At 42.0% G+C, this 27,086-nt stretch overlaps 1 protein-coding gene across 1 annotated transcript; it reads left to right on the forward strand.

Moving 5' to 3' along the window:
* Positions 1-5,292: 5,292 nt before the first annotated feature.
* Positions 5,293-23,818, forward strand: LOC146796907 (olfactory receptor 1f45-like). Its single transcript, XM_085631438.1, has 2 exons — positions 5,293-5,374; positions 22,859-23,818. The coding sequence occupies exons 1-2, from the start codon at positions 5,369-5,371 to the stop codon at positions 23,816-23,818; spliced, it is 966 nt and encodes a 321-aa protein (XP_085487564.1). The 5' UTR covers positions 5,293-5,368.
* Positions 23,819-27,086: the final 3,268 nt, after the last annotated feature.

Here is a 27,086-nt window from a genome sequence, read left to right on the forward strand (position 1 = left end):
CGGGTCACTGCATCACCACCAAGCTTCTTCTGAGGTTAAGGGAATGCAACGTTTTCAAGTTGCACTGAGCGTCATCATCAGGCCGTGCTGTCATCGAACATCCTCTGCGTCAATGTCGAAGGGGGAGGCATCAGTTTGATCGATGCAAAGGTTATGATGCGTCAGTTTTGTAGCAGACCAGCTGCAGAGCCCACCTCTGAGGCCCAGAACTTGGAGAGGGTACCACAGACAAGGATAGGACTCGCAGAAGTAAGAGTCCGGCAGCACTAGCAGAATTGTAGGAAGTCTTTTGTGTCCCTGAGACTTCAGAAAACAGGAGGCAAGCCATCAAGCCTTTGGCGATCACTTGCAGGGAAGGCAGAGTCTAGCCCTCGTTCAGCAGAGTCAGTAAGTAGTAGGCAGCAGGGCAACAAACAGAAAAGAAGTCCTTCCCGAAAAGCCTTCCAGTTGAGTCCACAGCAGTCCTTCTGACTAAGATTTAGTTCAAGATGCAGAAGTGTCTGATTTTAGGAGGTCAGAGACCCAGTACTTATACCCAAAAATGCCTTTGATGTAGGGGGTGACTTCAAAGCAGGAATCTGAAGTGCACAAGGATCCCTTTCAATCCAGTTCTGTCTGCAAGGGAGGAGGGGGTAAATCAATGCTATGTGTGTGGACAGGACACTACGTATTGAAGTGTGTCAGCCCCTCCCATGCCTCCCTGCCTAGACAAAGCCATGAGAATGCAGATTAATGCAGATGAGTTCTCAGAATGCAGATGAGTCTCACCTCCCTGTGTTTGTGGCTGTTTAGAAGGAATGCACAAAGTGCAGCTGCCACACACCCCAGACATGTATTCGACAGTGGCAGCCGGCACAGGTAAGTGTGGTGAGGTGGTGGTACGTGGCAGGCGTGGCAGGAGGGGTAAGCCGACAGACGACGGAATAGGTATTATTTATTTATTTAATTATACCTATTTCGACATCTGTCGACTTACCCCACTCCCACCCGCCCTGTCCCGCCCCACCGCATTTACCTGTGCCAGTCGCCGCTGGTATTAGAGGCAGGCTGTCAGGCACCTACAGCAGTAAGTTCAGAGAAATCTCCACTTTCTAAAAGTGGCATTTTTAAAATGGTAATGTTGAATACAACTTCAACAGTTAGGAGGATTTATCACTATCATTCCAAACATATGAAATATGAAAAAGCTACTACTCTCTCTGATTAAGAATTACAGCTTTAAAGTGTCTTAAAGTATTCCCAATGCTAGCCTACGAGAGCAGTAGGCCTCACAGTAGTGAAAAACAAAATAGACTGTTGGTCACTTTCAGGACATGCAAAACATAAAGGTGTGTGTCCTACCTTTTACTTAGACAGCACCCGGCCCTTAGGGTTGCTTAGGGCCTACCTTAAGAGTCACTTATATGTAATAGAAGTGGTGTTTGAGGCTTGGCTACTAGTTTTAAATGCCGAAGTGACAGCAAACTGCACATACAGACACTGCAGTGGCAGGCCTGAGGAAGGTTTGAAAGGCTATTTATGTGGGTGACACAATTTGTGCAGCAGGCCCACTAGTAGCATTTGAAGTACATGCCCTGGGTATATGGTATACCACTTTACATGGGACTTAACAGCACATCAAATATACCAATCAGGTATACATCAATGTTGTCATGTTTAGGGGAGAAGCACATGCACTTTAGCACTGGCTAGTAGTGGTCAAGTGCTCAGAGTCCTAAGGCCAACAGTAAAAATCTGCAAAAACAGGAGATAAAAGGCAAACAGTCTAGAGGAAGACCACCCTAAACATGCCAGGTATAACACATGCCCCCCAACTGTCAGGGAGTTCTTATCACTATGATGGAAGACCTGCAAAAAGGTCAAAGAACAAACAATGAACAACAGATTTTTAAATATCTCAGCGCTTTAAATACTTTGGTATATGTATATTTTTGGGAGTAGGTGCAAACGAGGCCAAATGCTATGTGTTTATTGTCCTAATGGCAGATTTGTCACATGTACACATGACACATTAGATGGTGACTGTAAGCCTAATAATCAACGCATCCCTCTGTCAGATCAGTCATTAAAATTGTGTACCCTATTGGCCAGCTACTGACAAGAGAAGAACAACACCACTGTTTGGATCTATCAGTGTCTACATGACTATCATTCTTCAGTGATGAGATCATGAATAATGAAGTAATTTCAAGTACAATGTGTTGTCAATTATTTTTGGAGAAAGTGCCATTGTGACCAAGCAGATCCAATTGCAATTAGATGATAAGGTACTACAAATAGCCACATGAGGGTGGATGCACATAAGTTTAGGTAAGTGATTTCCAGAGATTGAACCAAACCACCATCTGGAAATCACTATTTGCAAATCGTTTCCATTTGAATTCCCTATTTAGGGATTTCCTAATAGGGAATCACAAAATAACAAATCGGTATTAGGAAATCTCAAATAGGAAAAGATGCATTTTGGTTGAAGAATGATGAACTCAAAATTATAAAGTTTATAAATACATCTTCTACCAGTGTTCTGTAGCTCAGAAGAAGCAGTGAGTGACAGGAGAGAATGTGTGAAGGCAGAAAGAACTTTTGGAGTGAAAAGAAGGGGCACCATGTCATGGGAAGAAGGGAACATAGATCTTGCTGGTAGGAAAGTCAAAATGAGGTTTTCTGAGAAGGGTTGGAACTCCTAGCTGAGGAATGTGTGGCTCATAATAATGAACTATTTGGGAAAAGTTCCTTCAGTGTGCCAGAACAGCAAAAAAGAAAAACTATTCAAGGATATCCTGGACAAAGTAAACTCCAGCAAACCATCCTTGGAATAAGCAAAAGATGGTATGACAAAGAAAAGGTTGCTACTCGCTTGGCAAAGGCGCATGGTGCAAGTGGAGGACAATCTCAGCAGCCACTACCTACAGCCATGGAAACTCTCATTGAGGAAACAAATCAGCGTTGAAATGTTGTAAATGTTTACAACTTTGATACATCAAATCCACCATCTACTACTCAAGATAACATTATACATTGTGTATGTCAGTTCCCTAGATTAGAAAGCTTGCTTAATTACCAATTTATTCTTACTGATTGTTAAGAAATACATTTTTAACATTCTGATCAAAGCAGTACAAGCAGATCAAAAAGAAAGCACTGATGTGTTTGTTGTATTCCTCATATGGTACTTACTTATAAGTATTATGTCATACCAACAGAAAAGCATAGGTGAGGACAACATTGTGTCAATACACATTGTTTTTCATGCAGAGTATATTACTATTATGATTCTGCAATTAAATGAATGTTTTCAATTCAAGAAGAAACTTGTATTATTGGATATATGCCTTCCTTTTTTTTCATGAAAAATAATTGTTTGTAATCTCTGCACGACAAGCTCCACCCTCAGCAGCAGTTAATCCCTCCTGAAGGGGTTGTACTTATAGTATTCCTTCCTCTATTTTCACATTGTGAAGACCCCTTCATATGGCAAGATAATGCAACATTGCACATGTAGCTATGATGTGGCACACATGCCCGGATACAACTGGAGGGCTTCAATACTCTTGTGCAGACACCTGAAGCTTGATTTTAATACTCCTAAGGTCCTCTTTATAACAGAGCGTGTGGTTTTGTGAGCATGGTTGTACCTCTCCTCACTCCTTGTAGTCGGGTTCAAATACCTGTGTTAGTATCCCAAGGTAAGGAAGCTTACATTAATAACCTGCATATTGAGGTTTTGACTATTTTTGTGGTTTCTATAGTTAAATTAATTTGCAAATAGTGGACAGATGGCAATATGTGTACCATCAACACATGTACTAATATTAGGAAAATGATTATAAAACATTTTGGTATGCTGTAAGTCCTGCAGAGATGCAAGGAAATGTATATAATCATTCGTTTTTAGCACCATAATCTAAAGAAACCTATGGAAATAAGTGACAATGGGCCATATGTGGGAAGCCAAATTGCGATCGCAAATGCTGAAATTCGCCGAATTTTGGCGTTTGCGATCGCACTTTGGGCAGTGTGCTATGTAGCACACAAAAACCCACACTCAAAATAAGGAATCGCAAAATTTGCGATTCCTTATTTTGCTAATGCATTTAAGGAATCCCAAATTGCGATTCCTTAAATGCAATGTAGGAAGCACCCAAGTTGTACAATTTTGGCTTAAGGAATCGCATATTACAACCAACCTCAGGTTGGTGGTAATTTGCGATTTCCTTGAAAAATGCACTTTTTTGCATTTTTCAAAGTGCTGTGTGGCGCACATACATGCCCTTAGCGCATGTATGTGCGCCACATGTGCATACATGTTTATTTCAAGGGTGCAAAAGGGTGTCCTATTGACGCCATTTCAACCTTGAAATTGCATTCTCAATTTGCGATTCTCTAATTGAGAATCGCAAATTGAGAATTACTTCCTATTCATTCCTCTGGGCCTTCTAGCCCATTGGAATGAATGGCAAGGTATTCCTTATTTGCGAATCTCAATTTGGGATTCGCAAATAAGGAATAGGTGGGAATCCCAAAATATTTTGCTAATACTACCTACATTCCGTTTTGCAATTCTCTAATTGCGATTCCCTAAAAATTGCAATTAGAGAATCGCAAAACACGTTTTACCTACATATGGCCAAATGTACTTTAGGACCCACCCCCTGCTACAGCTATCATTCCTTGGTAACGTCCATACACTTAAAAGGTGTAGGCAGCACCGTACCTGCCCACGCAGTGGAATAGTATTGCTTCTGAATGTGGGGGTCTGTAGCTGTGGATGTAAATCAGCAATTAACTTCAAAATGACCTGACTACTGAGCCTGTATTTCTCAAATATCTTCTCCTCGCTTTCCCTAACCCTAAAAATCCTCTCCTCTTTCCTTCTCTGCATTTGCACCAAAGTCCTCATCTTCCTCGGCAGAATATACAAAGCCAGACTTTATCTGGTTAACAACTGATTTGATTTTTTGGTAATTACATGTCCTAAAACTGTATTTTGCTACTAATCACAATTAGGAAATGCTTCTTGCATACAAATTGCGATATGCAGTCTAGAAATACCTATATACGATTCCTTATATGGAATTGCAAAAATAGTGATTTACGTAAGGAAGGAATCACAATTTGGACCAGCCACATTGCCTTTCGTACATACCGAAAGAGGCTTTTGTATTTGCAAATAATGATTCAGACATTTTGTGAATGCAAAACTGGCCATTGGACACTACCTAAGCATTTGATCACATGTCTATTTCCTAGATAACTGCACCACCGGCATTCCTGCAATAGAGCCTGGAAAAAAGTTGCACCTTCAAGTGCAATCTTCGGCTTACAACCTCTGAATTGGAAACAGCCCGTCCAGCAAACTGCTTTTGGTATGCAGGTAAGATGACTTATGTTTCACCAGGGCACTGTATAGTTATGTACTTCCATGAATAACAGTTATGGTCCACAATAATACTAAAACCATTTTAGGCAGCAGTCACCAACAAACTGTAAATTATACCTCTTAAATTCATATAAGACATATTTCCTATGAGGGTTGTCAACCACCAGGATTGTACAGCCAAAAACCAGCCATCAACAAATGAACAGGCATGAAATAGCAGAAGAGATCTGTCACACATTGCTGTACAATTTTGAGGACTTTAATATAGTCCACCACTGCAGGTCTCAAATATCTATACAATCTGACCGCTTCTTTACATTTCTCAAAGACACTCAGATATGGGATGAAATGAAAATGCACATTCCAACAGATCTTGTCACGTCTATCTCCCTCCAACCATGCCAACTCAGGACCTCAACCATAGACAGAATGTCAAATTAACCAAACCAGTGCAGTACCCGGCGTTGTCATCAGGCACTACATGGAAACACTTCTGGATCAAAACAAAGACAACATCCTTCCAACCACACACCCTACACGGTGTAGCATGCTACTCATATAGGCTAGCGCTTCAGCACCCCATATAGGGGTAGTTAATGCTATATACATGCTGCAATAAAATAAAATACAATGCACATCTTCCAACAATTTGCACAATGTTGCTGGACAGACAACAAAGAGATGAAAACGGGTGTCCAAAAAAATCACTATTTTCTGACATGAAATGTCTTGTTTCACTATTAATGCATAACTATATTACATTGCAGCATTCTACCAGCTTCAGTTAAATTCATGTATATCATAGGGCACTCAAAATGTAGACGAATCCAATACATTTTCACCTTTTTAATTCTGGTGTCTTGAATATTAAAGTGACTCTAAATGGTATACTTACATAAATATAGTTTCTGTAATAATACTGTTTTGTATGTCTTTTATTTTTTCAGGTGCTCTCTGACAACTTATAGTGTAAAATCATAGTAAATATGAAACTAAAGATAGATTTTAAAACGTGGCAGAATCTGCACCTTTTATTACAAGAAGAAGCTAGTTTTATGCTAATTGTAATGTTTATTTGTTCGTACTAAATATTTTAAAGAGGGGGTTAGTAATGTCAGTGTTACTAAAATCACGGTCTGTACGTTTATACAGGCCAGCATTTTTAATTGTTGGAGTAATATTTTGAATAGGCTCAGCAGAGTGGGCATGGTATTCTTTCTTAAGAAACTGTTCTAATTTGGAAAACAAACTATTAAAACTTCAAATTAGCTACATATTATTGCCACAGAATTAAGAATGGGCTTACTGGTCCTTGTTGGAGGAGATTTTATTAAGAAATAATTTTTGGAAGGTTTGACAACTGGATTTTGATTGGATAGCGCTTTATACTAGCTGGAAACTGGTGTTAAGTTTAACATTTAAAAAATATATATATATGTCCTTTTTAAGTTGTTTTGGCTTACATCTGTTGACTTCTGGCATGTCTCTGCTGATTAACTTGTTCTTGGATTTATTTCCCTTACTACGTCTTGGTTGTATAGAAAGATGTTTAAGTTTTGGTTTGGTGCTTCCTGAAAGAAGCTGGTGAGATGGGTGGTGGTTTTCTCCTAGAAATCTTTAGAATCCCCTGTTTAATGATTCTTTGAAGAAAGAATTTGTTGAGATGTATTCTGGTCATTCATTGAATGAAATATGTTTTTGTTCAGTTTGAGAGGATGGTAGGTGGCATGTAAGTTTACGGTCTAAGTAGGTGAAAGGTATCTTGTACATTTTAGACATTTATGGTTATTTGAGGCTTTATTATTTGTTTGATGATGGAGGGCCCTAGGGTACCATGATGTGAGGGATCACTTGCGAATGAATATACAGCCAGCTTTTATCAAGGAATAGCAGCAGTAAATTGGATCCGACTATGACGTCTAATATAAATGTATGCGTAATGTGTAAGCTTGTAAAAATTGATATTGTGGATCAATGAAAGACTTATTCCAGTGACAAACTGCAACTTCTGTAACTTTATTGATTTGATTTTGACAGAGTGCAGTGTTAATTCAGACATAGAATAAGGTCATACATACCATTCAGAGCAGAATGCAATTCTATTTCATAAGAAAAGCAAGATAAGGACTGGAGGCACGCAGCTCTCGCGGAAAATCCCGACATCAAGAGGCGTGAAGCAGGGATGCGTGCTGGCCCCCATGCTTTTTAATCTGTTTATAGCAGATTTGTCAACCTTATTGGACGACACTAACAGCCACCCCCCAAAGGTAGGAGGCATGACATTAAGTAATCTTCTATACGCCGACGACCTGGTCCTTTTTAGTCTCACCAGGGTTGGGCTGAAAAGACTTCTGGTTAAATTGTACATCTACACGACAATTAACCTATTAGAGGTTAACCTAAAGAAAACACAGGTTGTCCCATTTGGTCGGAAAAGGCACACTGTTGGTGGATGGGCGTATAACAACATAAGCCTTGCTGTAGGACACTCGTATCAGTACCTAGGCGTACACTTGGACTCTAGGGGTAATCTTATTAAACATCAAAACAAGATTACCGTCAAAGCTATGACCCTTGCGGTGTCATTAGCAAAGCTTTCAAAAAATATCTCTGGCCCAACTCTCCTACCACTTCTAGAAGTCATGAGAGCGAAAATTGGCCCGACCTTAGCATACGGCATAGAGATATTTAGAGGCAAGCTGAACACCGCCTTCAAACCAACACACGACAAAAATGTACAAAAAGGCACTTCATCTGCCAAATTCCGCATCGCCAGCTCAGGTAAGATTAGAGCTGGGGATATTGAATTATGATATCTCCAATATGGGTTCATACTTAACCCTTTGTCACAAACTGAGGCAAGCGGATCCAGGAACATTAGAATCCTTAGTCTGGATGGAAATTACCCAGAAAAACCCTGGAGGCACGTTTGGTTGCCTATTCAAGGACTATATCCTTCAATTGTCGGTGAGTGAGCTATGGGCCCTTAACCCCAGCCGGGCAGTATTTGAAACCGCCATTAAAAAATGTGTGAGAATGAGTTCCCTTATAATGGATAAGGCACTATTCACCAAACGCAGTCATGCTTGGGCCCTCGTAAACTCATACAGACGGTTAGCCCCTGCTACTTACCTGTCCTGCACATACTCACTGCATTTAAAACGCAGTTTCATGACAATTAGAATGGGTGATTGGCACTTCCTGCAAGATTTGCCCCCTTGGCGACGCACAGCGGAAAACGTAATTTGTAGAGTGTGCGGCAAGACTGCCGAAACTCTGCTACATGTAATTTGTCTCTGCCCAGCTTTTAACTCTCAACGCAGGTTCAAACTCAAAGCAGACTGGAACAGGCTAGGTGTCCGGACATGCAGGCAAGCCATCATTGAGGCCCTGAACCCCGACAATACAGTTTTAAACTTGGGGTTAACAATTTTTATCCAGCAAGCATATCGTAATTTTATGTAAAATAGGCCTTGCTAACAAAAACTTTATAGAAAATGAAATGAAAATACTATTATGATTTGCAATTTAATAGGTCAATTCTTGTTTTAATCTGTATGTTGTATATTTATAGTTATCGTAACAAGCAATGTCTGAACAGCTCTATTATGCAACTGTCATTGACTCAGGCGGTTTAGGATTTAGAAAATTTCCATTTTAGACTGGCTATTGATCTGCTGCCCGTTTTCATCATTTTAAATCAGTTGGCTTTTTAATGTGAAATTTTGTAATTTTGTAATTTCTTTTAGAGATATCTGTGTTATATCTAAATAAAGATTATGTTTCAGACTGAAGGCAGAAATTAACTAATGAACAACCAACGACCAAAGTAATTCCCCATGTAGGACTAAATTAAATTAGAGCTCTTACATGTGGCACAGAAGAGGTGCCAGAAGGTATTGTAATAGAAAACAGTCTATATGGTGACCTCATTGGTTTCTTTTCACATCCATAGGCTTGGGGATCTTGACGATTACAAGCAGGATTTCTGTCCTCGAAGGGAGCAGCTGATATATTTTCTTCCCTTTCCCTTTTTCCCCGGATGGCTCCTTTCCCTCCTGATGTCTATCTCAGTGGTTGGAGGGGGCCTCTGAGGACGAGGTGTGAGTTATCTTCAGGAATTCACAGCTCCCACCCAGTAGAAGACAGGAGCACCTTTTCTTCTGGTAACTCTTATGCAGCATTGGGTACTGTAAAAACAAGATTTTCCAAGGCCAATAGGACTGGCCTTTTCTCAATTAAACTGCATTGATTTGCTTATGCATGAGGTTGATGAATTCAGTCAATCATTCACCCATCCATCCATTCACTCACTCATCCATCCATTCATAAGCACATTGCCTAATATTCGCATACTACCGCATTACTGGACACAGTCTGTGTAACCCCCAAGGAACTGTTATGAGACAATAATGGCAGTCACACCCCAGACATTTCAGCTGCTACAAGCCGGTAGTGTGTGCAGGCTAAATGGCCAGGAAATATGGAATAATCTGCGAAATGTGTATGGTAATATTCTTTCCATCGCCTACTACCCCTTTTTCAGGGGAAAAAAATGTCTGCAAACTGTGCAATTGGTTATTTGGGACAAAGGACTACTGCATCAGTATTCCTGGCAACCTCAGAATAAAGGTTTAAGTATGTTATCCACTGCACTACCTCCAGTCTGAGGCCTCTAAAAGGTCATTTGAATACACAATGCAGTTCCACAGTAAGGTGAATAGATTCTACATTGAAAGGCCTAAAGGGGCTGATTTATAGTTTATCAGAAAAGTGTTCTCCCTTCCAAACATGATGGAGTATCCTGTCCACCCTTGGGTGCGGAGGAATGCTAGCGAGCTAATGTGGACTACATTAGCTCCATCAACGGACGGACAGCTTTCTCAGATGACATGATGAAGTAGTAGCCATCAAGGAGGTCTTTGCACTGCCTGCACTAGGATGGATGATGTGATGTCATTTTTCTCATCACTAAGCTGAGAGGAACACAACAACACAAATAATAACCACCACACCAAGGGACTAGTCCCTGGATGCAGGGGTAATTTGTTTTTTGTTTTTAAATGAAAAATCTCCCACTTTGGGTTTTTGTGTTTGAAAACCCAAAACTTTGTTGAAGTTTGGTGGATGGCCATCAAAATCATTTTTTCACCTTGACAGGAACTACCATAACAGGAGTTCCTCTCAAGGTAGAGGGGTCACTGCTAGGCCAATCAGGGTGGCAGAGCTAATGTCCTCTGCTACCCACATGGACAAAGTGAGGTCTGCTAAATTATTGTTTAACCGCTAAGAGTCATTGCTATTTTTTCTTCAGTGATCCAAAGTACTTTCCCCTTCTCCATTGAAAAGTATATGCTGGATTGCTTCATAGTCCTTAATAATTACACTGAACCCCCTGCTATTCTTTCATATTTGAGGTTTTTATTTAGGCCCCCTCTCCAATCTTCATCTTCTCCACATCTTCCGTATCCTACCACAAACCTCCCCATTGCCCGTGCATCCTCCTCTTGAAGCCTGGTTATGCAAGGCTCCCAGTACCAACCTCATTCCCTCTTTGCTATTCCTGGCTACCGCTCCTTGCCTTTTCTTTCCCTTGTGCTTTTTACCTTGCAGACCTTACCTCCCTTCAATCACCACATTTTTCTTAATGTTTGGTATTGTGATCCTCCATGGTACGTCTTTGCGACACACAAAACCCTCAATTCATCTTTGATGTCCCCTGGGCTCTATGCTCAATGTCCATCCTCTTTACTTTGCCTGGTCAGGGCAAGTCTCCTGCTTATCCTCTGAGGACCTTTCATCATGCACCCTATTCTCCCCTACAACTTCCCTCAAATCTCCCTTTATCTTGTCCCGGGTCAATCAAATGACTACAAACCTATTTCTTTAAACTCTTGTGGGGCCATCTTCTCCTTCTGCTGCTTCCTGGTGAACCACATTCTATGGTCCTGGGCACCCGGAAACCACCAAGCTTAGCAGGTTTCAACCGTACTTGATCTTTTTCCCTTCTGGCTTCTAAGCTGGTAGGCTCTTTGGGTTGTAGATGTGGTAATACAAGTGTTTAGTTCCATATATGGTTTGGGATTGGCCCTCAATGTCCAAATGAGAATGGCAAGTTTGTCATTTACCACTATGCGCTTATTCCCAACTTTGCTGTCAACATGGGTCCAAAATTATGGTAGCAAGAGCCTTCACTTTTCCCTTGTCTTGTTTCCCCTTTATTTTTCTTTTATTTCAGTAGTAAGTTCACAAATACATATTTCAAAGAAAAAATGTCCCTTTAATTGCTTCTTCTGTTTGCTGCACTGACCTTGTCAGGCATCACAGCTTTTCACAGTACACTCTTACTGCTGCACAACGTTTAGCAGTTCAGTCTACATCTTAAATATGGTACTCCTAATATCAAGTGAACTTCTTATAGTCCTAGACTTTGTGCAACCCATCTCCAGATCCCCTTGCCACCATTTTACAAGCTTGCTCTTGGTGACACCTAGCCCAATGACAATAATTTCAGGGCACACATGAACTAGAAATTGAGGTTAATATTTTCTGCAGCATGTACTATGGCCTTGACTTGTGGTGGAACAAATAGGGATAACGCATCAGCTATCTGATTGTTTGAAGTGTCCTGACAGTTGAAGAAGCTTTTGGATAGCCAGTCAGAGAGACACAATCTAGGATGGTCTTGCAATTTATATCTCTGTGGCAGTAGATTGCAAGGTATTGGTCTTGCCAACATTGAGTTCATGTATACAGTCTCTGGTAAGGGGTAGGGGTGGGCGGAATTTGCGTAATTGCGTTACGCAAATCTCCGCGAAACGGTAAAAAATCTCCGCGAACACGCGGAAATTCCGCGAACACGCGGAATTGCTTGTTCGCGATGCTTTTTTCCTGTTCACAATTGCTGTTTGCGAGCTCGGGGAGAAATATCTCGCGAACACGCATTTTGAGAACGCGAACAAGCAAAAATTTCGCGAAATCGCGGAAAGCAGACTTTTGAGTAATTTCGCGTTCTCCGCGGAACGCGAAATTACGCGAATTCCGCAAATTCCGCGAGCGGAACGGAATTTACCGCCCAGGCCTAGTAAGGGGTCGAACAAATTGGGTCTCATTAATTTTTATAATTCAGCAACAAGCTCCAAGGTTGGGTGTAACATCATTATGTTAGTATCTTTGATAGGGCAACGCTGTGATGCTGTTTTATAAAACCCTATGATTGCTGGGGATTTTAACATCCACCCATGTGGAGACCCCAGGGTCTTAAGGTTTGGCCAATCTGGGTTGCCCACGGGTAAGGGGAATTCACTTTGAACATTCTTTACAGGGGGATATGTTGAATGATCTCCTTCATGAATTTGATTTACTGTCTCTTATGTCTGTGTGTGACCCCTTTAGCAAGGCTGCTGTCCCATCTTTCAAAGGAAGAGGTGGTGGCCCATTTATTGATTTTATATTAATTTCATAGACTTTACAAGTTCTATGTGCAGGATTCTCCATACAAGCTAGCGTCCATAGTGACCACAACCCTTTGTATGTTGATCTCCGTGGACCCCTACTGTTGCCCAAAGGAGGGACTGGGCGGAGTGGGACAGTGAGACCAACAGATGGTAAAAGACGGATAAAGTGGACCCAGATAGCTCCAGATGCCCTTCATAAGTCAGTAATAGGTTCATGTGCCAGCGAGTTAGCCATGTGTACCTCCCCATTTACACTCCCGGGGGGAGGTTATTAGTGCTTTTAAAACCATTTCTGTTAAAGTTGGCACATTTTTAAGCATCCCGGCCCGACGAATAGTTATTCAGACCCCTACATGGTTTGATTTCTCCTGCTCTCAGGCTGCAAGAAAACTGCAAGAAGCTTTAAATAGGAGCCCAAGCAACCAGATTCTGGTCCGATCATGCCGGAGAGATTACAAACTAGAACTGACCAAACGTAAGTCCGCCTTAAAGGAGGAAGCCTGGAGGGGGTTTGATCAAGGCTAGTACGTTGAGGAATAGCTCTAGACTTTGGAGCAATATTAACAGCCCTTTTCTAAATCAGGAGAAGGGAAGTGCAGTAGCTGCACATATCACAGAGGAGGAGTGGGTGATTCACTGCGAAACCATGTTTGAGAGCCCCCTGAGCTAAACTGCCTGCCTGACCGAGAGGCAGACTGATTTGGTCTTTAGCATAGAAGAGATCGAGCAGGGTATTGTCGGGTTGACAAGTAACAAAGCCCCAGGACCCGAAGGTATCCCGCTGGATCTTTTTAAATCAGATCCATATTTTTGGGCTCCGGTCCTTACTGCCGTAATTAACGCTGCAGTAAAAACCGGATGCCCTGAGACCTGAGCTACCTTGACTATAGTGCCTGTTTTTAATGAAGGTGACCGAGATAGCACACATCGCTATGGACCGATTTCGTTGCTGGACTTTGTGGTTAAAGTGATGGGTCGAGTACACCATCCTATCAGACGTACAGTACGGGTTCCGCACCGGGCGGTCTACCATGGCCCAGTGCCTTAATCTAACCATTATTCTTAATAAATACACGTCGTTTGATCGCGTCAATAAGGCCAAACTTTGTCAGTCCATATTAGATATTGGGGTAGATGGCAATATTGGCTACTTTTTAGAAAATCTTCACTGTGCAACTAAGGCCCATTTTAGATTCTCGCAGGATTTAAGAGTCTCGCATAACTTCGACATAAGGAGAGGAGTATGTCAGGGGTGTATCCTGGCCCCCTTCTTGTTTAACCTATACATTAATGATCTGGATAAAGCCCTATTGATGACAGAGGTAGATTATCGGCAGGTAGGCCGACGAGGTCAGCCAGTACTATTACATGCGGATGACGCAGTTCTCATATCTAGGACCGGTAGGGGGCTACAAACTCTGCTTGAGGCTTTCTCCACCTTTATGTCGGATCAGGACCTATCTATAAATGACTTTAAATCATGTGTTATGCAGGTGGGTATTCGCCCAAAAAAGTATTTTCAATTTAGGGTAGGATCTGCTCAGGTTCCCCGCACCGATATTTTCTCATATCTGGGGGTCATAATGGACGAGCAGATGAAATGGGGCCCTCTAAAACAGAGAAAGAGGGGAGACCTGGTGCAGGTGAATGCAGCAATTTTCAATTTCAGTTCGAAACTGGGTAAGAGATCGATTGCAGTGCTTTTAATGATCTACCAGGCCAAGAGTGTTGCGACGCTCTCTTATGGTAGCGAAATATGGGTGCATGTTACCATAGACGACCGCCAAGTAGCTGAGAATGCATTCCTGAAGCGCTTATTAGGCGTCCCTCACGGTACATCTAATATAGTGGTACCTGAAGAATTGGGGGTGCCTTACCTAAGTGATATATTCGCCCTCCGCCCTCTAACTTTCTGGATGAAAATTTGGCTGGGCAAATGATCATCATTAAGTCATCTACTATTGAAAGAGTGTATGACCCTGGACCATGCCCTTCACATAACTAGGCTCAGATATATTAAGAGCAGCTTTGAAAGATTAGGAAGGGCCGAACTGTACTTTAATCCCGAATCAGTAACTTAAAAGAATGTGGGGATGGTAAGGGAGTCTTTTAGCAGTTTAAGGAAACTAGAGAGGGAAGAGCTGGAACTGAGGAAACCACTTGTTTTTAAAGTTTTAATGTTGAAAACGACACTGTCATCCGAGCCATGTCTTTTGGGGTCTTCTAGCACTTATGAACTCTTTTTATTGACCAGGTTTCGCCTGGACTTTTTTCATTTTTAGTTGGCAATGCCAAGGGGAAGTAGAAGAGGACAGTTGTTAGAACCCTGTGGCTGCAACGATGAGTCTCTACAGGATCTGCTACACTTCATATTATTTTGCAAATTTTATGAGGTCCCCCAGAAATCTTGTATTGTCCCTATTTTAAAGAGGTTGAATTATAAGCAGGCCCGCCCAGCCCTTATCTATTTACAATTGCTGCATGAAGAATGTATTCTTTTTGTTCTTAGCTTCCTGAAATCTGCAGTGAAGGCCAGGTCCTGCCTTGATTAAATGTTAGTATTGTTCAGGGTTTACCTTTACTCTGACGGTATATATACATTGGACAAGGCCTTGGGACCCAGCCTTTTAATTTGTTCTAATTTTTTATCTGAGAGTCAAGGGATTATGTGTTTAACTTTGTACCTCTGGCTTTGAACTATTATAGACCCTTGTGGAATCTAGTTAATTGAAGGATGAAATGTGTTACTATTTTATGAATTCTTATTGATTGATTGATTGATTGACACAGTCCAGGAGATCCCTGGCTGCAGACGTATGACCACACACAGAACAGTGAGTATGGAAATATTAGTTTACACTCAGTGGCCTAACATTCATTCCATGTAGGAAGGAGATTCAGTCACTAACTAGGATTGCCCAAACCCTTTCCCCAACCATTTGAAAAAGTGGTGGGAAGCACAGAGCAAACTTGATGTCTTATGTGTTAGTCAGGAAAATGAAGTGAAGAGCTCATGACAGGATGGAAAAGCAAAAGAAAGAGTAAGCAAGGTTGGTTGAACTTTTCCACCCCTGTCTGCTAGCACTAATGAAATGACATAGACGTTCAACTGTTATAACTTATTACAGCTGAGTTATGACATCACAATGCCTGGTGCTGGAGCCAATAGTGCAAAGGCAGGATATAGAACATAATTTAAGCTGCAGTTGAAAAAATAAAAATAAAACCTGGCTTTTTCCTCTTCTACTCTGTTTTTCTACTTGAGCAGTGATAAGCAGAAAGGAAATATTTGTGGCAGCATGTTTATTGTTTACACCCTTCAGGAAAATATAGGAAATATTAACCTCTTCTACACATTCTGAGCCACAGTGTTATTAATTAACTTGAATTGAACTGATTCTCATACGTTTTTGCCAACAAATATCTAACTGTTCTTTGGTGTGCTTAATTTTTCACTAGAGATTTTACCTAAAATATTTAATGTTTGCATGTTTGTTGACTGGGGTGCGAGCCATAATCCTTGTTAGGGTGAGGCAAACGCCAACCCTAAATTAATCAGTGCTCAACCCTCTCATAGCTTGGCACAGAGCAGTCAGGCTTAACTTAGAGGTAATGTGTAAAGTATTGGTCCAAAACTTAAAACAGTAATACATTGGAAACACTACACAACAAGGGTCCCACACCACCTTAAAAAGAATAGAGTACCTTTTTTAAATAAATAAAACAAGACAAAAATGACAAAATCAAAACAGTAGAACCAGGGATATGCAATTTTAAAGATTTTATTGAAAATAGCACCAAAAAGTTCAAAGCCCCAACTATGGATTTCTGGTCGCATGGCACTGGGACAAAGTCACAATTTGAGGCTAACCACTCACACGGTACAGGTACAGGGCCCTGGTTGTGCTGGCTGAACGGAGTACCTTAAAACCTGGTTTGCAGAGAGTTGCGTGGATCCGTGTTGAAGATGCGTCACACAGTCGTAGTGATGCATTGGTTCCAAGGTGCGGCGAGGCTGCGTTGTGAGGATATTTTCTCGTCATCGAGGATCTTTTTGATGAGTGCTACTGTACTGAGGCAAACTCTGGCATTCACGGATGTGTCTCACTGTCAGGGCGCTGCATCGGGTCTGAGGAGCTGTTAGGCTGCAATGCAGAATCTGCCGTTGAGTCTGCCGTCAACGAGTGATGTGAGGGCCTTTATGTAGAAGGCATTGTGCAGTGGCAGTTTCAAAGAGGTTGCAGGCTGCTGCAGCAATGCAGGTCTTTACAACAGGTTCATCAGCTTAGCAGCAGCGATGCATCGCTCCTACTCGCGATCGTGCCATACAGCAGAGGAGATGCTTCAGTTCCGCTGGATCAACAGAGACTGACAGAGCACCTGAAGCACACTCCCAAAGGGGTACGCACCGTACATACACGGGTGGGGGTACGACTCGAACGTACACGGGTGTACGTACACGGGGGTACGACTCGAACACGGGTGTACATACACGGGGGGATACGACTCGAACACGGGTGTACATACACGGGGGTACGACTCGAACACGGGTGTACATACACGGGGGGTTCGACACGTACACGGGTGTACATACACGGGGGGTTCGACACGTACACGGGTGTACATACACGGGGGGTATGACTCGAATGTACGGGGGCTGGGGGGGGTACGGCGCGTACTCACGGGGGCTGGGGGGGTACGGCACGTACCGGGCCCCCTATTCTGGTCGTTTCGCGGCGTACTTTGCATTTCCGGCACTTTTTGGGTGCCGTGAAAATATTGCCGTCCGGACTGCTGTCGGTTCGAATCGTACTTCCTGGGTCATGAAACGCTGCCTGAAAGCGTCCCGACATCACGTCGGCACATTCCCTGATCACATTGGTATGTATAATTTCGTCGGACGGTGTTTTTTACGATTCGTACGGAAATGGTGTTTCCGTGCGAATCGTACTTCCATGTTTGTGAAGTTTTACAACCGGGTACGAGTCGGACGGAGAAAACACTCCGACCGATGGTTCGTACCCGGTTTTTCCAGGATCGTAATCGGCACCTAAGTCCTCAGATAACCAGATCTTAGCCCATAAGAGCAATGGGGCGATAACAATTCTATCTTCCAGGTAAGCCAACCCGAGCTCCTGGTGACAGAAGGCTGTATTTGGGACCGACAACAGTCTCTTAATAAATGTATTTTCCAGAACCTGCAGGTGACGAGTTTTACGGTAGGCCCAGACCCCTGCCCCATAGGCTGCCACGGGAAGACATTTTGTTTTTGTAAAGTCTAACAAGTTCTGTTACTGGTTTGTGGCCTAGCTTACGGGCAAAGCAAAACAGCCCCTCCACAACCTGACTCTTGTGTTGTACCCTAGCTGTGATAGCTGTGATGAGGTGGTCCCAATTCAGGGTATCGTTAAAGATGTTCGCTAAGTATGTGACATTTTTTAACTTATCAATGGTCTTACCCCCAACCTCAAATGTCCTCGTTTTCATAACTTTAGGGCTACACACCATGACATAGGATTTAATAACATTTACTTTTAAGTCCAAAGCTGCCATAAAATCGGTAAAAACATTCAATGACTTTTGGAGGCTATTATAGTCAGAGCCATTAAAACGGTATCATCCACATAGGATAACATTGGAATTGCTCTGCCTCCAATGTTTGGGAAATCAAGTTCCTTTTCTATTAATAAAGCCTCTGGACCATTTGTGTACAATAAAAACAAGAATGGAGCTAAAATGCAACCATGCCGAACACCTTCTATGGAAACAATGGGCCCCGTCATCTCCCCCCTAAGGCCATCTCGTATGGCAACCATTGTAGAAGTATGTAGTCTATGCAGGAGGAATGTGAAAGCTTCTTCAAAACCCATTTGCTCCATTTGTGCTCACAACTTCTCCCCATTGACCGTGTCAAAGGCACTGGGCAAGTCCATGCAGGCCAGATGGGTAGAGCCCCTCCTGGACTTCATGTACTTGCCCATGATAAGGTACAAGTTCTAAAACCGTATTGTAGTTTAGACAGAATCCCTGTACTGTTCGCCCAAGTTTCAAGACGTGCAAGGATGACCCTCCCCAATACCTTAGCAGTAGCATTGATTAATGAGATGGGCCTGTAACAGGCAGGGTTACTCCTGTTACCTTTCTCAAATACAGGGACCACAATTGCCTCCTTCCAGGATAATGGTATAGGGCCAATCACTACAGCTTTAAAAACATTAATGAGCAGGGGTGCCCATAATTTTTTATTTTTTTTTAACAAATTCAAAGGGACCCATCAGGGCCAGGAGTTGTCATGCTAATTCCCCTTGCAAGGGCCTCCTCAGTCTCTGCCACGGTAGAGGATGAGCTTAATTGTGAGGCCAAGGTTAGGTCAAAGGCCGGTTCCCTCCTTTCTTCAACTATTAGAACAGTTTTTGGTTTAAATATTGCTGAAAAGTGGGATTCCCGGGTTGCCCTGAGGATCAATGAATCCTTGGGTTTAGGCTCATCCTTGAATAGGGGGTGATTAATTATATTCCATAAACTCCTAGGATCTTTCAGGGCACTAGCATCCTCTAACTCCTCTAAAGTCAAGCTCCTCAATTCCTCTAGTCTTAGTTTAGTAATGCGCCTGTGGACTGCCTTAAATTTGTAATTAATGTTCTATCACGAGGATTGGCGTGGAGGGCTATTTTAAGATTCTTATGCACCTTAAAACACTCAGCGTTTTACATCACGCCTCCTGGGATTCCCCTCTGTGAACTGATCTGGTCAGATCTTTTACCACATCTGCACAGATCAGCTCAAAGTCGTGGACCATCACATCAAGCAGAGAGTCCGCATGAAGGCAACTCATGATAAAATCAAAATTTGTCATAACCATTTTTGCTTCAAATTGGGTGGGATCAGCCTTACCCCAGCTTAATCTCAATCCTTTATTTTGATTAAAATCCATGGTGCGTCCATCACTTTTTAAGACCCTTGCTATTCTATGGATAAGAACAGTTAAAGGATTATGGTGGCTTGCGGTGTTTGGTGCTACCTCAAAGGCACCAACAAGCGAGCTGTACTTCCTAATAATAAACATAAAATCAATTGTGCTTTCTCTACCTCCTCCAATATAGGTAGGACACTGGGACAAAAAGCTGCCAGCCAAATTATAAGTACTAATGAGACACAAGTCATTGTCAATAAGAATTGAATTCAGGGCCTCACCCTGTGGGGTTCGGATAAAATGAGGGTGTGGCTTGCCCTCTGTATCTAACAGCCCACAAACTCCGCTGTCACTAAGGGGACAAATTGTGCAATGAAAATCCCCCTCCCAGAGGATGCACAAGGGCTGCCAGTTCCCTGCAATATTATTTATCAACGCCTGTAAATTCTCAATCACATAGCTGTTATTCTAGTCAAAGATATTATAGTACCAGTTTACTAGCCGTAGCTTTACTTGACTTAAGTTGGAGATGAGGATTGGCTGGTACTATTGTGAGGTCTTTACAACGTGCGTTTGTATGTGCCCATATTTAACTGAAATTAGGGTCACAAGCCCTCCTTTCACCCTCCCAGCCGATTAATTAATGTCAATTAACAAATAATTAATAATTAATCAAAAATAAGGTATTTCCCACTCTTTACCTCTTTAAACCATACAACCTGCACCTAAAATTAATCACTCAATATTCAATTTTCAATTAATAAATTAATATTAATTAACAATGTATTAATAATTAATTAAAAATAAATTAATTCCCACCCTTTACCCCAATATACCCCAGAATCTGCACCTAAACAAAATACACAATTACCATAATTATTACCAATTAAATAATTGATATTAATTAACAACCAATTAATAATTAATTAAGAATACATTACTTCCCACAATTAACACTAACAAATCTCAATTAAATTAATATTAATAAATAAAAAATAATCATTAATTATTACAAATACATTTCTTCCTATTCTGTTCCCCTATAAACCCACAACCCACTACGGAACTAAAAAAAGTAAAGTTTCATTAAAATAAAATGTATAACTACTTAAAATGTAACACATATATTAAAAACATAAACAATTCCTATACAAAAAAACATATACATTTAAAATATATACTAACATACAAAACACTAATTAAAAAAACGATATTTTAAACAACTATATTTTTGCAAACGCGAATATTGACTTTTATATTTTTTAATTCAATATTGCTTACCTTCAAATTGATATTCTTGACAACGATATTCTTGCACTCTATATTTCCACTCCACAATATTTCCAACTCGATATTCATGTAGTTCAAATTTTTTGGCCTTGATATTCTGTCTCTTTACTGAGGGCAGTCATGAAATAGACAACAAAGCCATAGACTGCACTGTCTGAATTGGATGAGAGCATGGCAGAAGAAATGTCCACATCTCAAGCAGATGGGAGTATGGGGGTGAAAGGAGTGTGAGGGGACGGAGGCATAGAAGGGAGGGATGTATAAAGGGATGCCACAAGTGTGGTGGGAAGTAGTAAAAGGCAAGACGTACCATGGATGCTGGAAGAAATTTTCAGGACTGGATAAAATCAGAGGCGTTGGTCTTCAAATATCAGGTGCATGAGTGCAGTGCAGAAGGTTGATGAAAGATCACTGAGAGACATGCAGGTATTCCCACTTCATCAGATCGCTGAGCTTCATAGAGTAATTCTAGGACTTGCTGCCTTCACCAGCCACCCATGCAGGTGCTGCATGTGAACCGGCTCCCATTGAAACAACTGCCAGCTCTTGCAGAACATCTCATAATGTGAGTACAGGATGCATGGCACTGTAGGGCTCAAGGAGGCTCTTATTTCAACCTTAATCTTTTCTTCTATCCTTTCCTCTCTCCAGTTACATCTAGAACTTTTGGATTTCCTTAATGCAGCATAAAGTGCTATAAAAGCAATTAAAAAACCATCACAAAGATCTGTTAGTCTGTGTTATTGGGTGACTGCATGCCACATGTTCAATGTGTATTGCGTCCTGTAGATCTACATGCATGGTTACTGATTTGTACTGATCAGTGTGCATTGATGGGTGTAGGTGACTTGGTCTGTGTGTAGACAAATGTGTGTGGCTAAGTCTGCATATTTTTATGTATAAGTAATGTATGCCAATGTGCATGTGGGTATTGTGCATTTTATACAAAAAGTCAGCCCTCTTGGCTTCAAGAATGCTTGTTTTGTTTTATTCGTTCTGTTTCAACTTTGGTTCCAATTTCTGTCAGCTTGTCTTCACCTGCCAGGAATGACCGAAAACCTTGGAAAGCTTGGAGACGAAAGAAAGGCAATGATCTATGGGACCATTTTCTGGCAATGGAGCTGGTGATAGAAGTACTCAGAAGGAATGTTTTGGGGTTTTATAGCATCTAATATTGGCACAGTTTACTAGGGTATATCAATACCTTGAGCGACCAAGCAACAATTGTTATTAAACATCCACTGTTGGGTGATGGTGACGTATGTGACATTCTGTGTTAATCTGCAGAACCCTTGGATGTCTTAAAGCGTCCAGAATTTTATAAATGATTCAGGATTGGAATAAATTGCATTGAATGGGACAGGATGGGATGGGACGGGATGGGATGGGGTGCAATTGAATGGTCGTAGAGAAGAACTTGACCTTCAAATTTAATTCTCGAAATGTGTTTTTCATTCTGGTAGAACATGCACAATACATTACAAATCAACACCTTAATAAGGAAAAAACAAGATCACCGTCAAAAAATTCAAGCCATTCAAAAAAGACATGAATTTAAAGATGTCATAACACGAAAGAAATCGACCAACCGGAAAGTCCAAAAATGAGTTGAATGTATTTTTGGGGTTAGAAAGGAAAGCAATGTTAGCAATATCACGTCAATAAATGTTTTATGAATGAATTCGAGTAAATCATGTTTTTATGGATACCAGATTTTAAAAACAGGGAGAGAAATTCAGTTTCAAAGGTGAGCAAATGAATACTTATTGGAAGAGGTACATCTCAATGATGTGTGTTTTACAATCTCTGTTTCCTTAGATCGTTGTAATGGGACAGGGCACATGGCAGAACCAGTCTATTGTGACAGAATTTCTTATTGTGGGCCTTTCCGATGGCCAGGATTCAAACTACAGCCTCTTCATTGTCTTCCTTGTGGTCTACCTCATCACTGCACTGGGAAATTTGACCATCATCACACTAATCGTGACAGACCATCGGCTGCACAGCCCAATGTATTTTTTCCTAGCCAACCTGGCAGTCATAGACATCATCTTCTCCTCTGTCACTGTCCCCAAGTTACTTGACAACTTAATTGACAGCAAAAAACCTATTTCCTTTGCTGGTTGCATCACCCAGCTTTATTTTTTTCAGTACTTTGTTGTTGCAGAGTGTTACCTGTTAGCGGTCATGGCTTATGACCGCTATGTGGCCATCTGCTTTCCTCTAAACTACACCATCACCATGAACAGAAACGTGCGTATTCGCCTTGTGGTTACCTGCTGGATCTGTGGCTTTGTTAACTCTCTTATGCAGGCTGTGTCTGTTTCAGAACTTACGTTCTGTAGATCCAATATAGTGAACCACTTCTTCTGCGATGTCACCCCTCTCTTTAAGATCTCATGCTCAGACACGCGCCTAGCAGAAGCCATCTTCTTGATGGTGGTGGTGTTGGCAGGGATGTTCCCTCTGACTTTCATTGTAGTGTCCTACATCCGTATCATCTTTGCTATCATGAAGGTGAGCTCATCCAAGGGCAGACGGAAAACGTTCTCCACCTGCGGCTCCCACTTCATCGTGGTGGCCCTTTACTACGGGAGTGGAATCTTCAGCTACATCTGGCCTTCCTCCACATTAGCCATGAGTAAGGATGTCAAGGTGGTAGCTGTTCTGTACACCATCTTCACACCCATGCTCAACCCGATCATCTACAGTCTCAGGAACCGGGAGGTGAAGGCAGCCATGAGAAGACTTTTGAGTCAAAATAAGAACTGTAGGTAATTTACATTGGAAAGTCAGCTGGAAGTTGTTGGTAATAATTTGGTCTGACTTTCTCTGGGCAGACATAAAAAAGGATAGAATGGCTTGCAATGCAAAGCTTACGAACAATTGTATATATATATATATGTTACTGCAAATTCAGTTCAGAAACCATGCATTTTCCGATACAGTCAATGAATTCAGAGCTTTTTACTAGACGTGTATTTTCTAATTTGAAGCAAGAATTTTCGAGATTATGGACAGCTAATAATGACTCTAATACTAAATTTGCCATCTTGTGTGGTACTTAAACACTCATATAATCTTGATTATGTGATTGAAACCTTATAGACCATGAATTACCTACACCACTGTTTTCACACATAGGTCCGAGGACCACCAGACTCGCGGGGCATGGCAATGGTGGTCCAGCCACCACCGCACTGGCGGTCCGACTACCCCATTACGATTTTGGTGGTTCGACCACCATGGGACCACCGCAGCCACCAGGGAACTGCCAATCCCTGGAGGTGACACAGTGGCCATGAGACCGCAATATGAATGGCGGGACATCACGATCCCACCAGGCACATACCGAGTTTCCTCTCCGCTGGCGGTGTCATGGAGGTTACTCCTCCATGAAAACCATGGCAGGGAGGAAACAAAGAAGTGCCTACAAGGCCCACTATGACTCCTCGGCATGGTGAAGCATGCAGGGGGGCACACCCGTTCCTGCACGGCATGGACATTTGAGTCCATGTCATGCAGAAAACTTGTTGTGCGGTCCCATTGTGGTGCCTGTTTTCTAAGGCACAGCAATGGGACTTACATGATGCCCGCCCACCAGACCACTTTAATCTTCTAATCTGGCATTCGGGAGTGCAGGAGCGCAGAGTGGGGTACCACCTGCTCCTGCACTGCTGAAAGTCATAATCAGGCCCTTACTGTGTACCCTTGTTTTTAACTATCCCTATTAGCTTTGGTTTCTATCTTCCTTTCTCCATTACTCTTCCCCAAAAATATTGTATTTCCTTTATTCTTGTGTTTTGCTTTTCCCTATACAGTGTACAGTAGTACCTGTACCTTAACTTATAATTTAGGGGCCGATTATGATGGCGGACGAACTGCAATCCGTCTGCCATTGTGGTGGTGACCGGGACCCTTCGCAATACATGCGACTGTCCCACTCAACCGATTAGGATGCGACTGCAACCATGCCGGTTGGATCTTACATTTCAACATTGGTGTGGGCGCTGCTGACAGCAGCACCCACGGCAAAGTGAAAATAGAGTGTTGTGCATTCCACTGCACTACGTGGCAGGCGCCACATGGTTCCTGCCACTTGGTGCAGTGAAATGTAGGGGGGTACCATGGGTACCCTCCCCAGTCTCCCCAGTGCACCCACACCTCCCCCCAACAAAAGAAGGGCCCGTAACGTGCCCCCAAAACCAATCTCCACCAGCCTTTCAATGGAGGTTGAACCGCCACGGAAAGGCTGGCTGGAGACCGCATCGTAATTTGGCAGATAGTACCTGCTTGGCACCACCACCATTTTACAGGTACAGACCACTCTGCCAGAAACAATAGTCTGTGGCGGTTCCGTGGCGGACGGATTTCGCGTCCACCGCGGTCCGAAAGCGATTCCCACCACCATCGTAATGTGGCTGGGGGAAAATCAGGGTCAGATGGCGGAAGGACCACCACCGCATGGCTGGTGGTGGCGGTCCTTCCGCAATCGTAATGAGCCCCTTAGTTCCTCTATTCCCACACTTAGCCTAGCAAATCTACCACTACCCTACCCTGGTTTCTCAACTTCCTTCACCCTAATACTTCTATCTGAACATACCATTTACTATTTAACTCCACCTGTACCCATTTTTCTTTATGTACTGCCTATGCACTTCCATCTCTGCCGTTATTCTACTGACTCCAACAATATGTATCCCCTTGTAACGCTCTCACTACATTAACATGGCTATACTCTTGTACCTCTGCTCTTATCTGTAGCCTAATACCACTACAAGTATGTAAACCATAGTATCTCAAACTCTGATGACACACTATTACTATTATCTCTACCTGTAACCTAGTACTGTCCTCCTTACATTTACCTCATCTTCCACTGCCTATTGACTTCAAAATCTACCTTGACTACATGCTTGTACAACTACCCCTACATGTCCCCTACCCCTTCTTATAACAAAGTACCTCCCCCTGCCTATATCTAATACCTGTAGCCCTACCGTTTCAAAATACCTCTTCCCTTACCTTCGCTACTATTGACCAGTAGCTCTCATCCATTTAACTCTTTACCTATGTCCTTTTACCTCTACCTCCACCTATGCCCTAGTATTTAACTCCTACCTATGCCTCTTCCTTCTTGCCTGTTCCATTGATCCTGCCACTTTTTCTCCTTACCTGATTATTTGTACTCTTTAATTCCTCCTTTTCTTTTTGAATTTCTTCACATATTTTATAGAAAAGAGATAAATCCTTTGGGATTATACAAAATGAAGTTTCACCACCTAGGTCAGCTGGGCTGGGTGTTTTATTTTCAATTTTTGTTTCAATGAGTTATAGTTCAGATATGGATTCAAACAAGACCTGATTTAGTAAGCATATGGCATATATGTTATCATATAAATGGCACCTCCTTGGGGTATTTCATAAACCTTCCTACGCAAACACGCCCAACCTGCTATTGTTACAAGTTTCAGCCACTTTTTATGAAACAAACATACTTACGCCAGTTTCCCTGGCCCTGAGGTTTCCTACTTTTACACATTTCATGAAATAATAATATTTAGGTAAGGAACTAAGCAGACTGTTGAGCTAACTTCAGATTTTTTTTTTTCTCCAACTAAAAATATTCATTTATCTTGTATGTTTTTCTCCCTTTATCTGGAAGGTGTGGTTTTTGTTACATGCAGTATGTATGGTCTGTGTTAAAAACTGTAATACTCGCAATTGTAATATGTGTGGTAAGAGGATTTACCGCACATATCAAAATTTATTGTCCAACACATGAATGAGGAACCTAGTCGGTTAAGGCTCAGAGTCCCTGTGTTTCCGAAGAAAGTATGGTCTGGTCCCAGTTCATGTCTCTCTGTTAAGACCCAGATCAGAGCTTGAATGAGTTCACCAGTATGGGCCTGATATGGGGGACCTGTTGACATTGTGAAAGATGTGTGGATTTGGACTATGTGCAAAGTTGCAAAATTTTGCTCTCACAGCCTTTGCAACTTCATGCATGCATTTCCCATTGTTTGATTCAAGTGAAAAGGTTCTT

Source organism: Triturus cristatus, chromosome 10, assembly GCF_964204655.1.
Source record: "Triturus cristatus chromosome 10, aTriCri1.1, whole genome shotgun sequence".
NCBI classification, from domain to species: domain Eukaryota; kingdom Metazoa; phylum Chordata; class Amphibia; order Caudata; family Salamandridae; genus Triturus; species Triturus cristatus.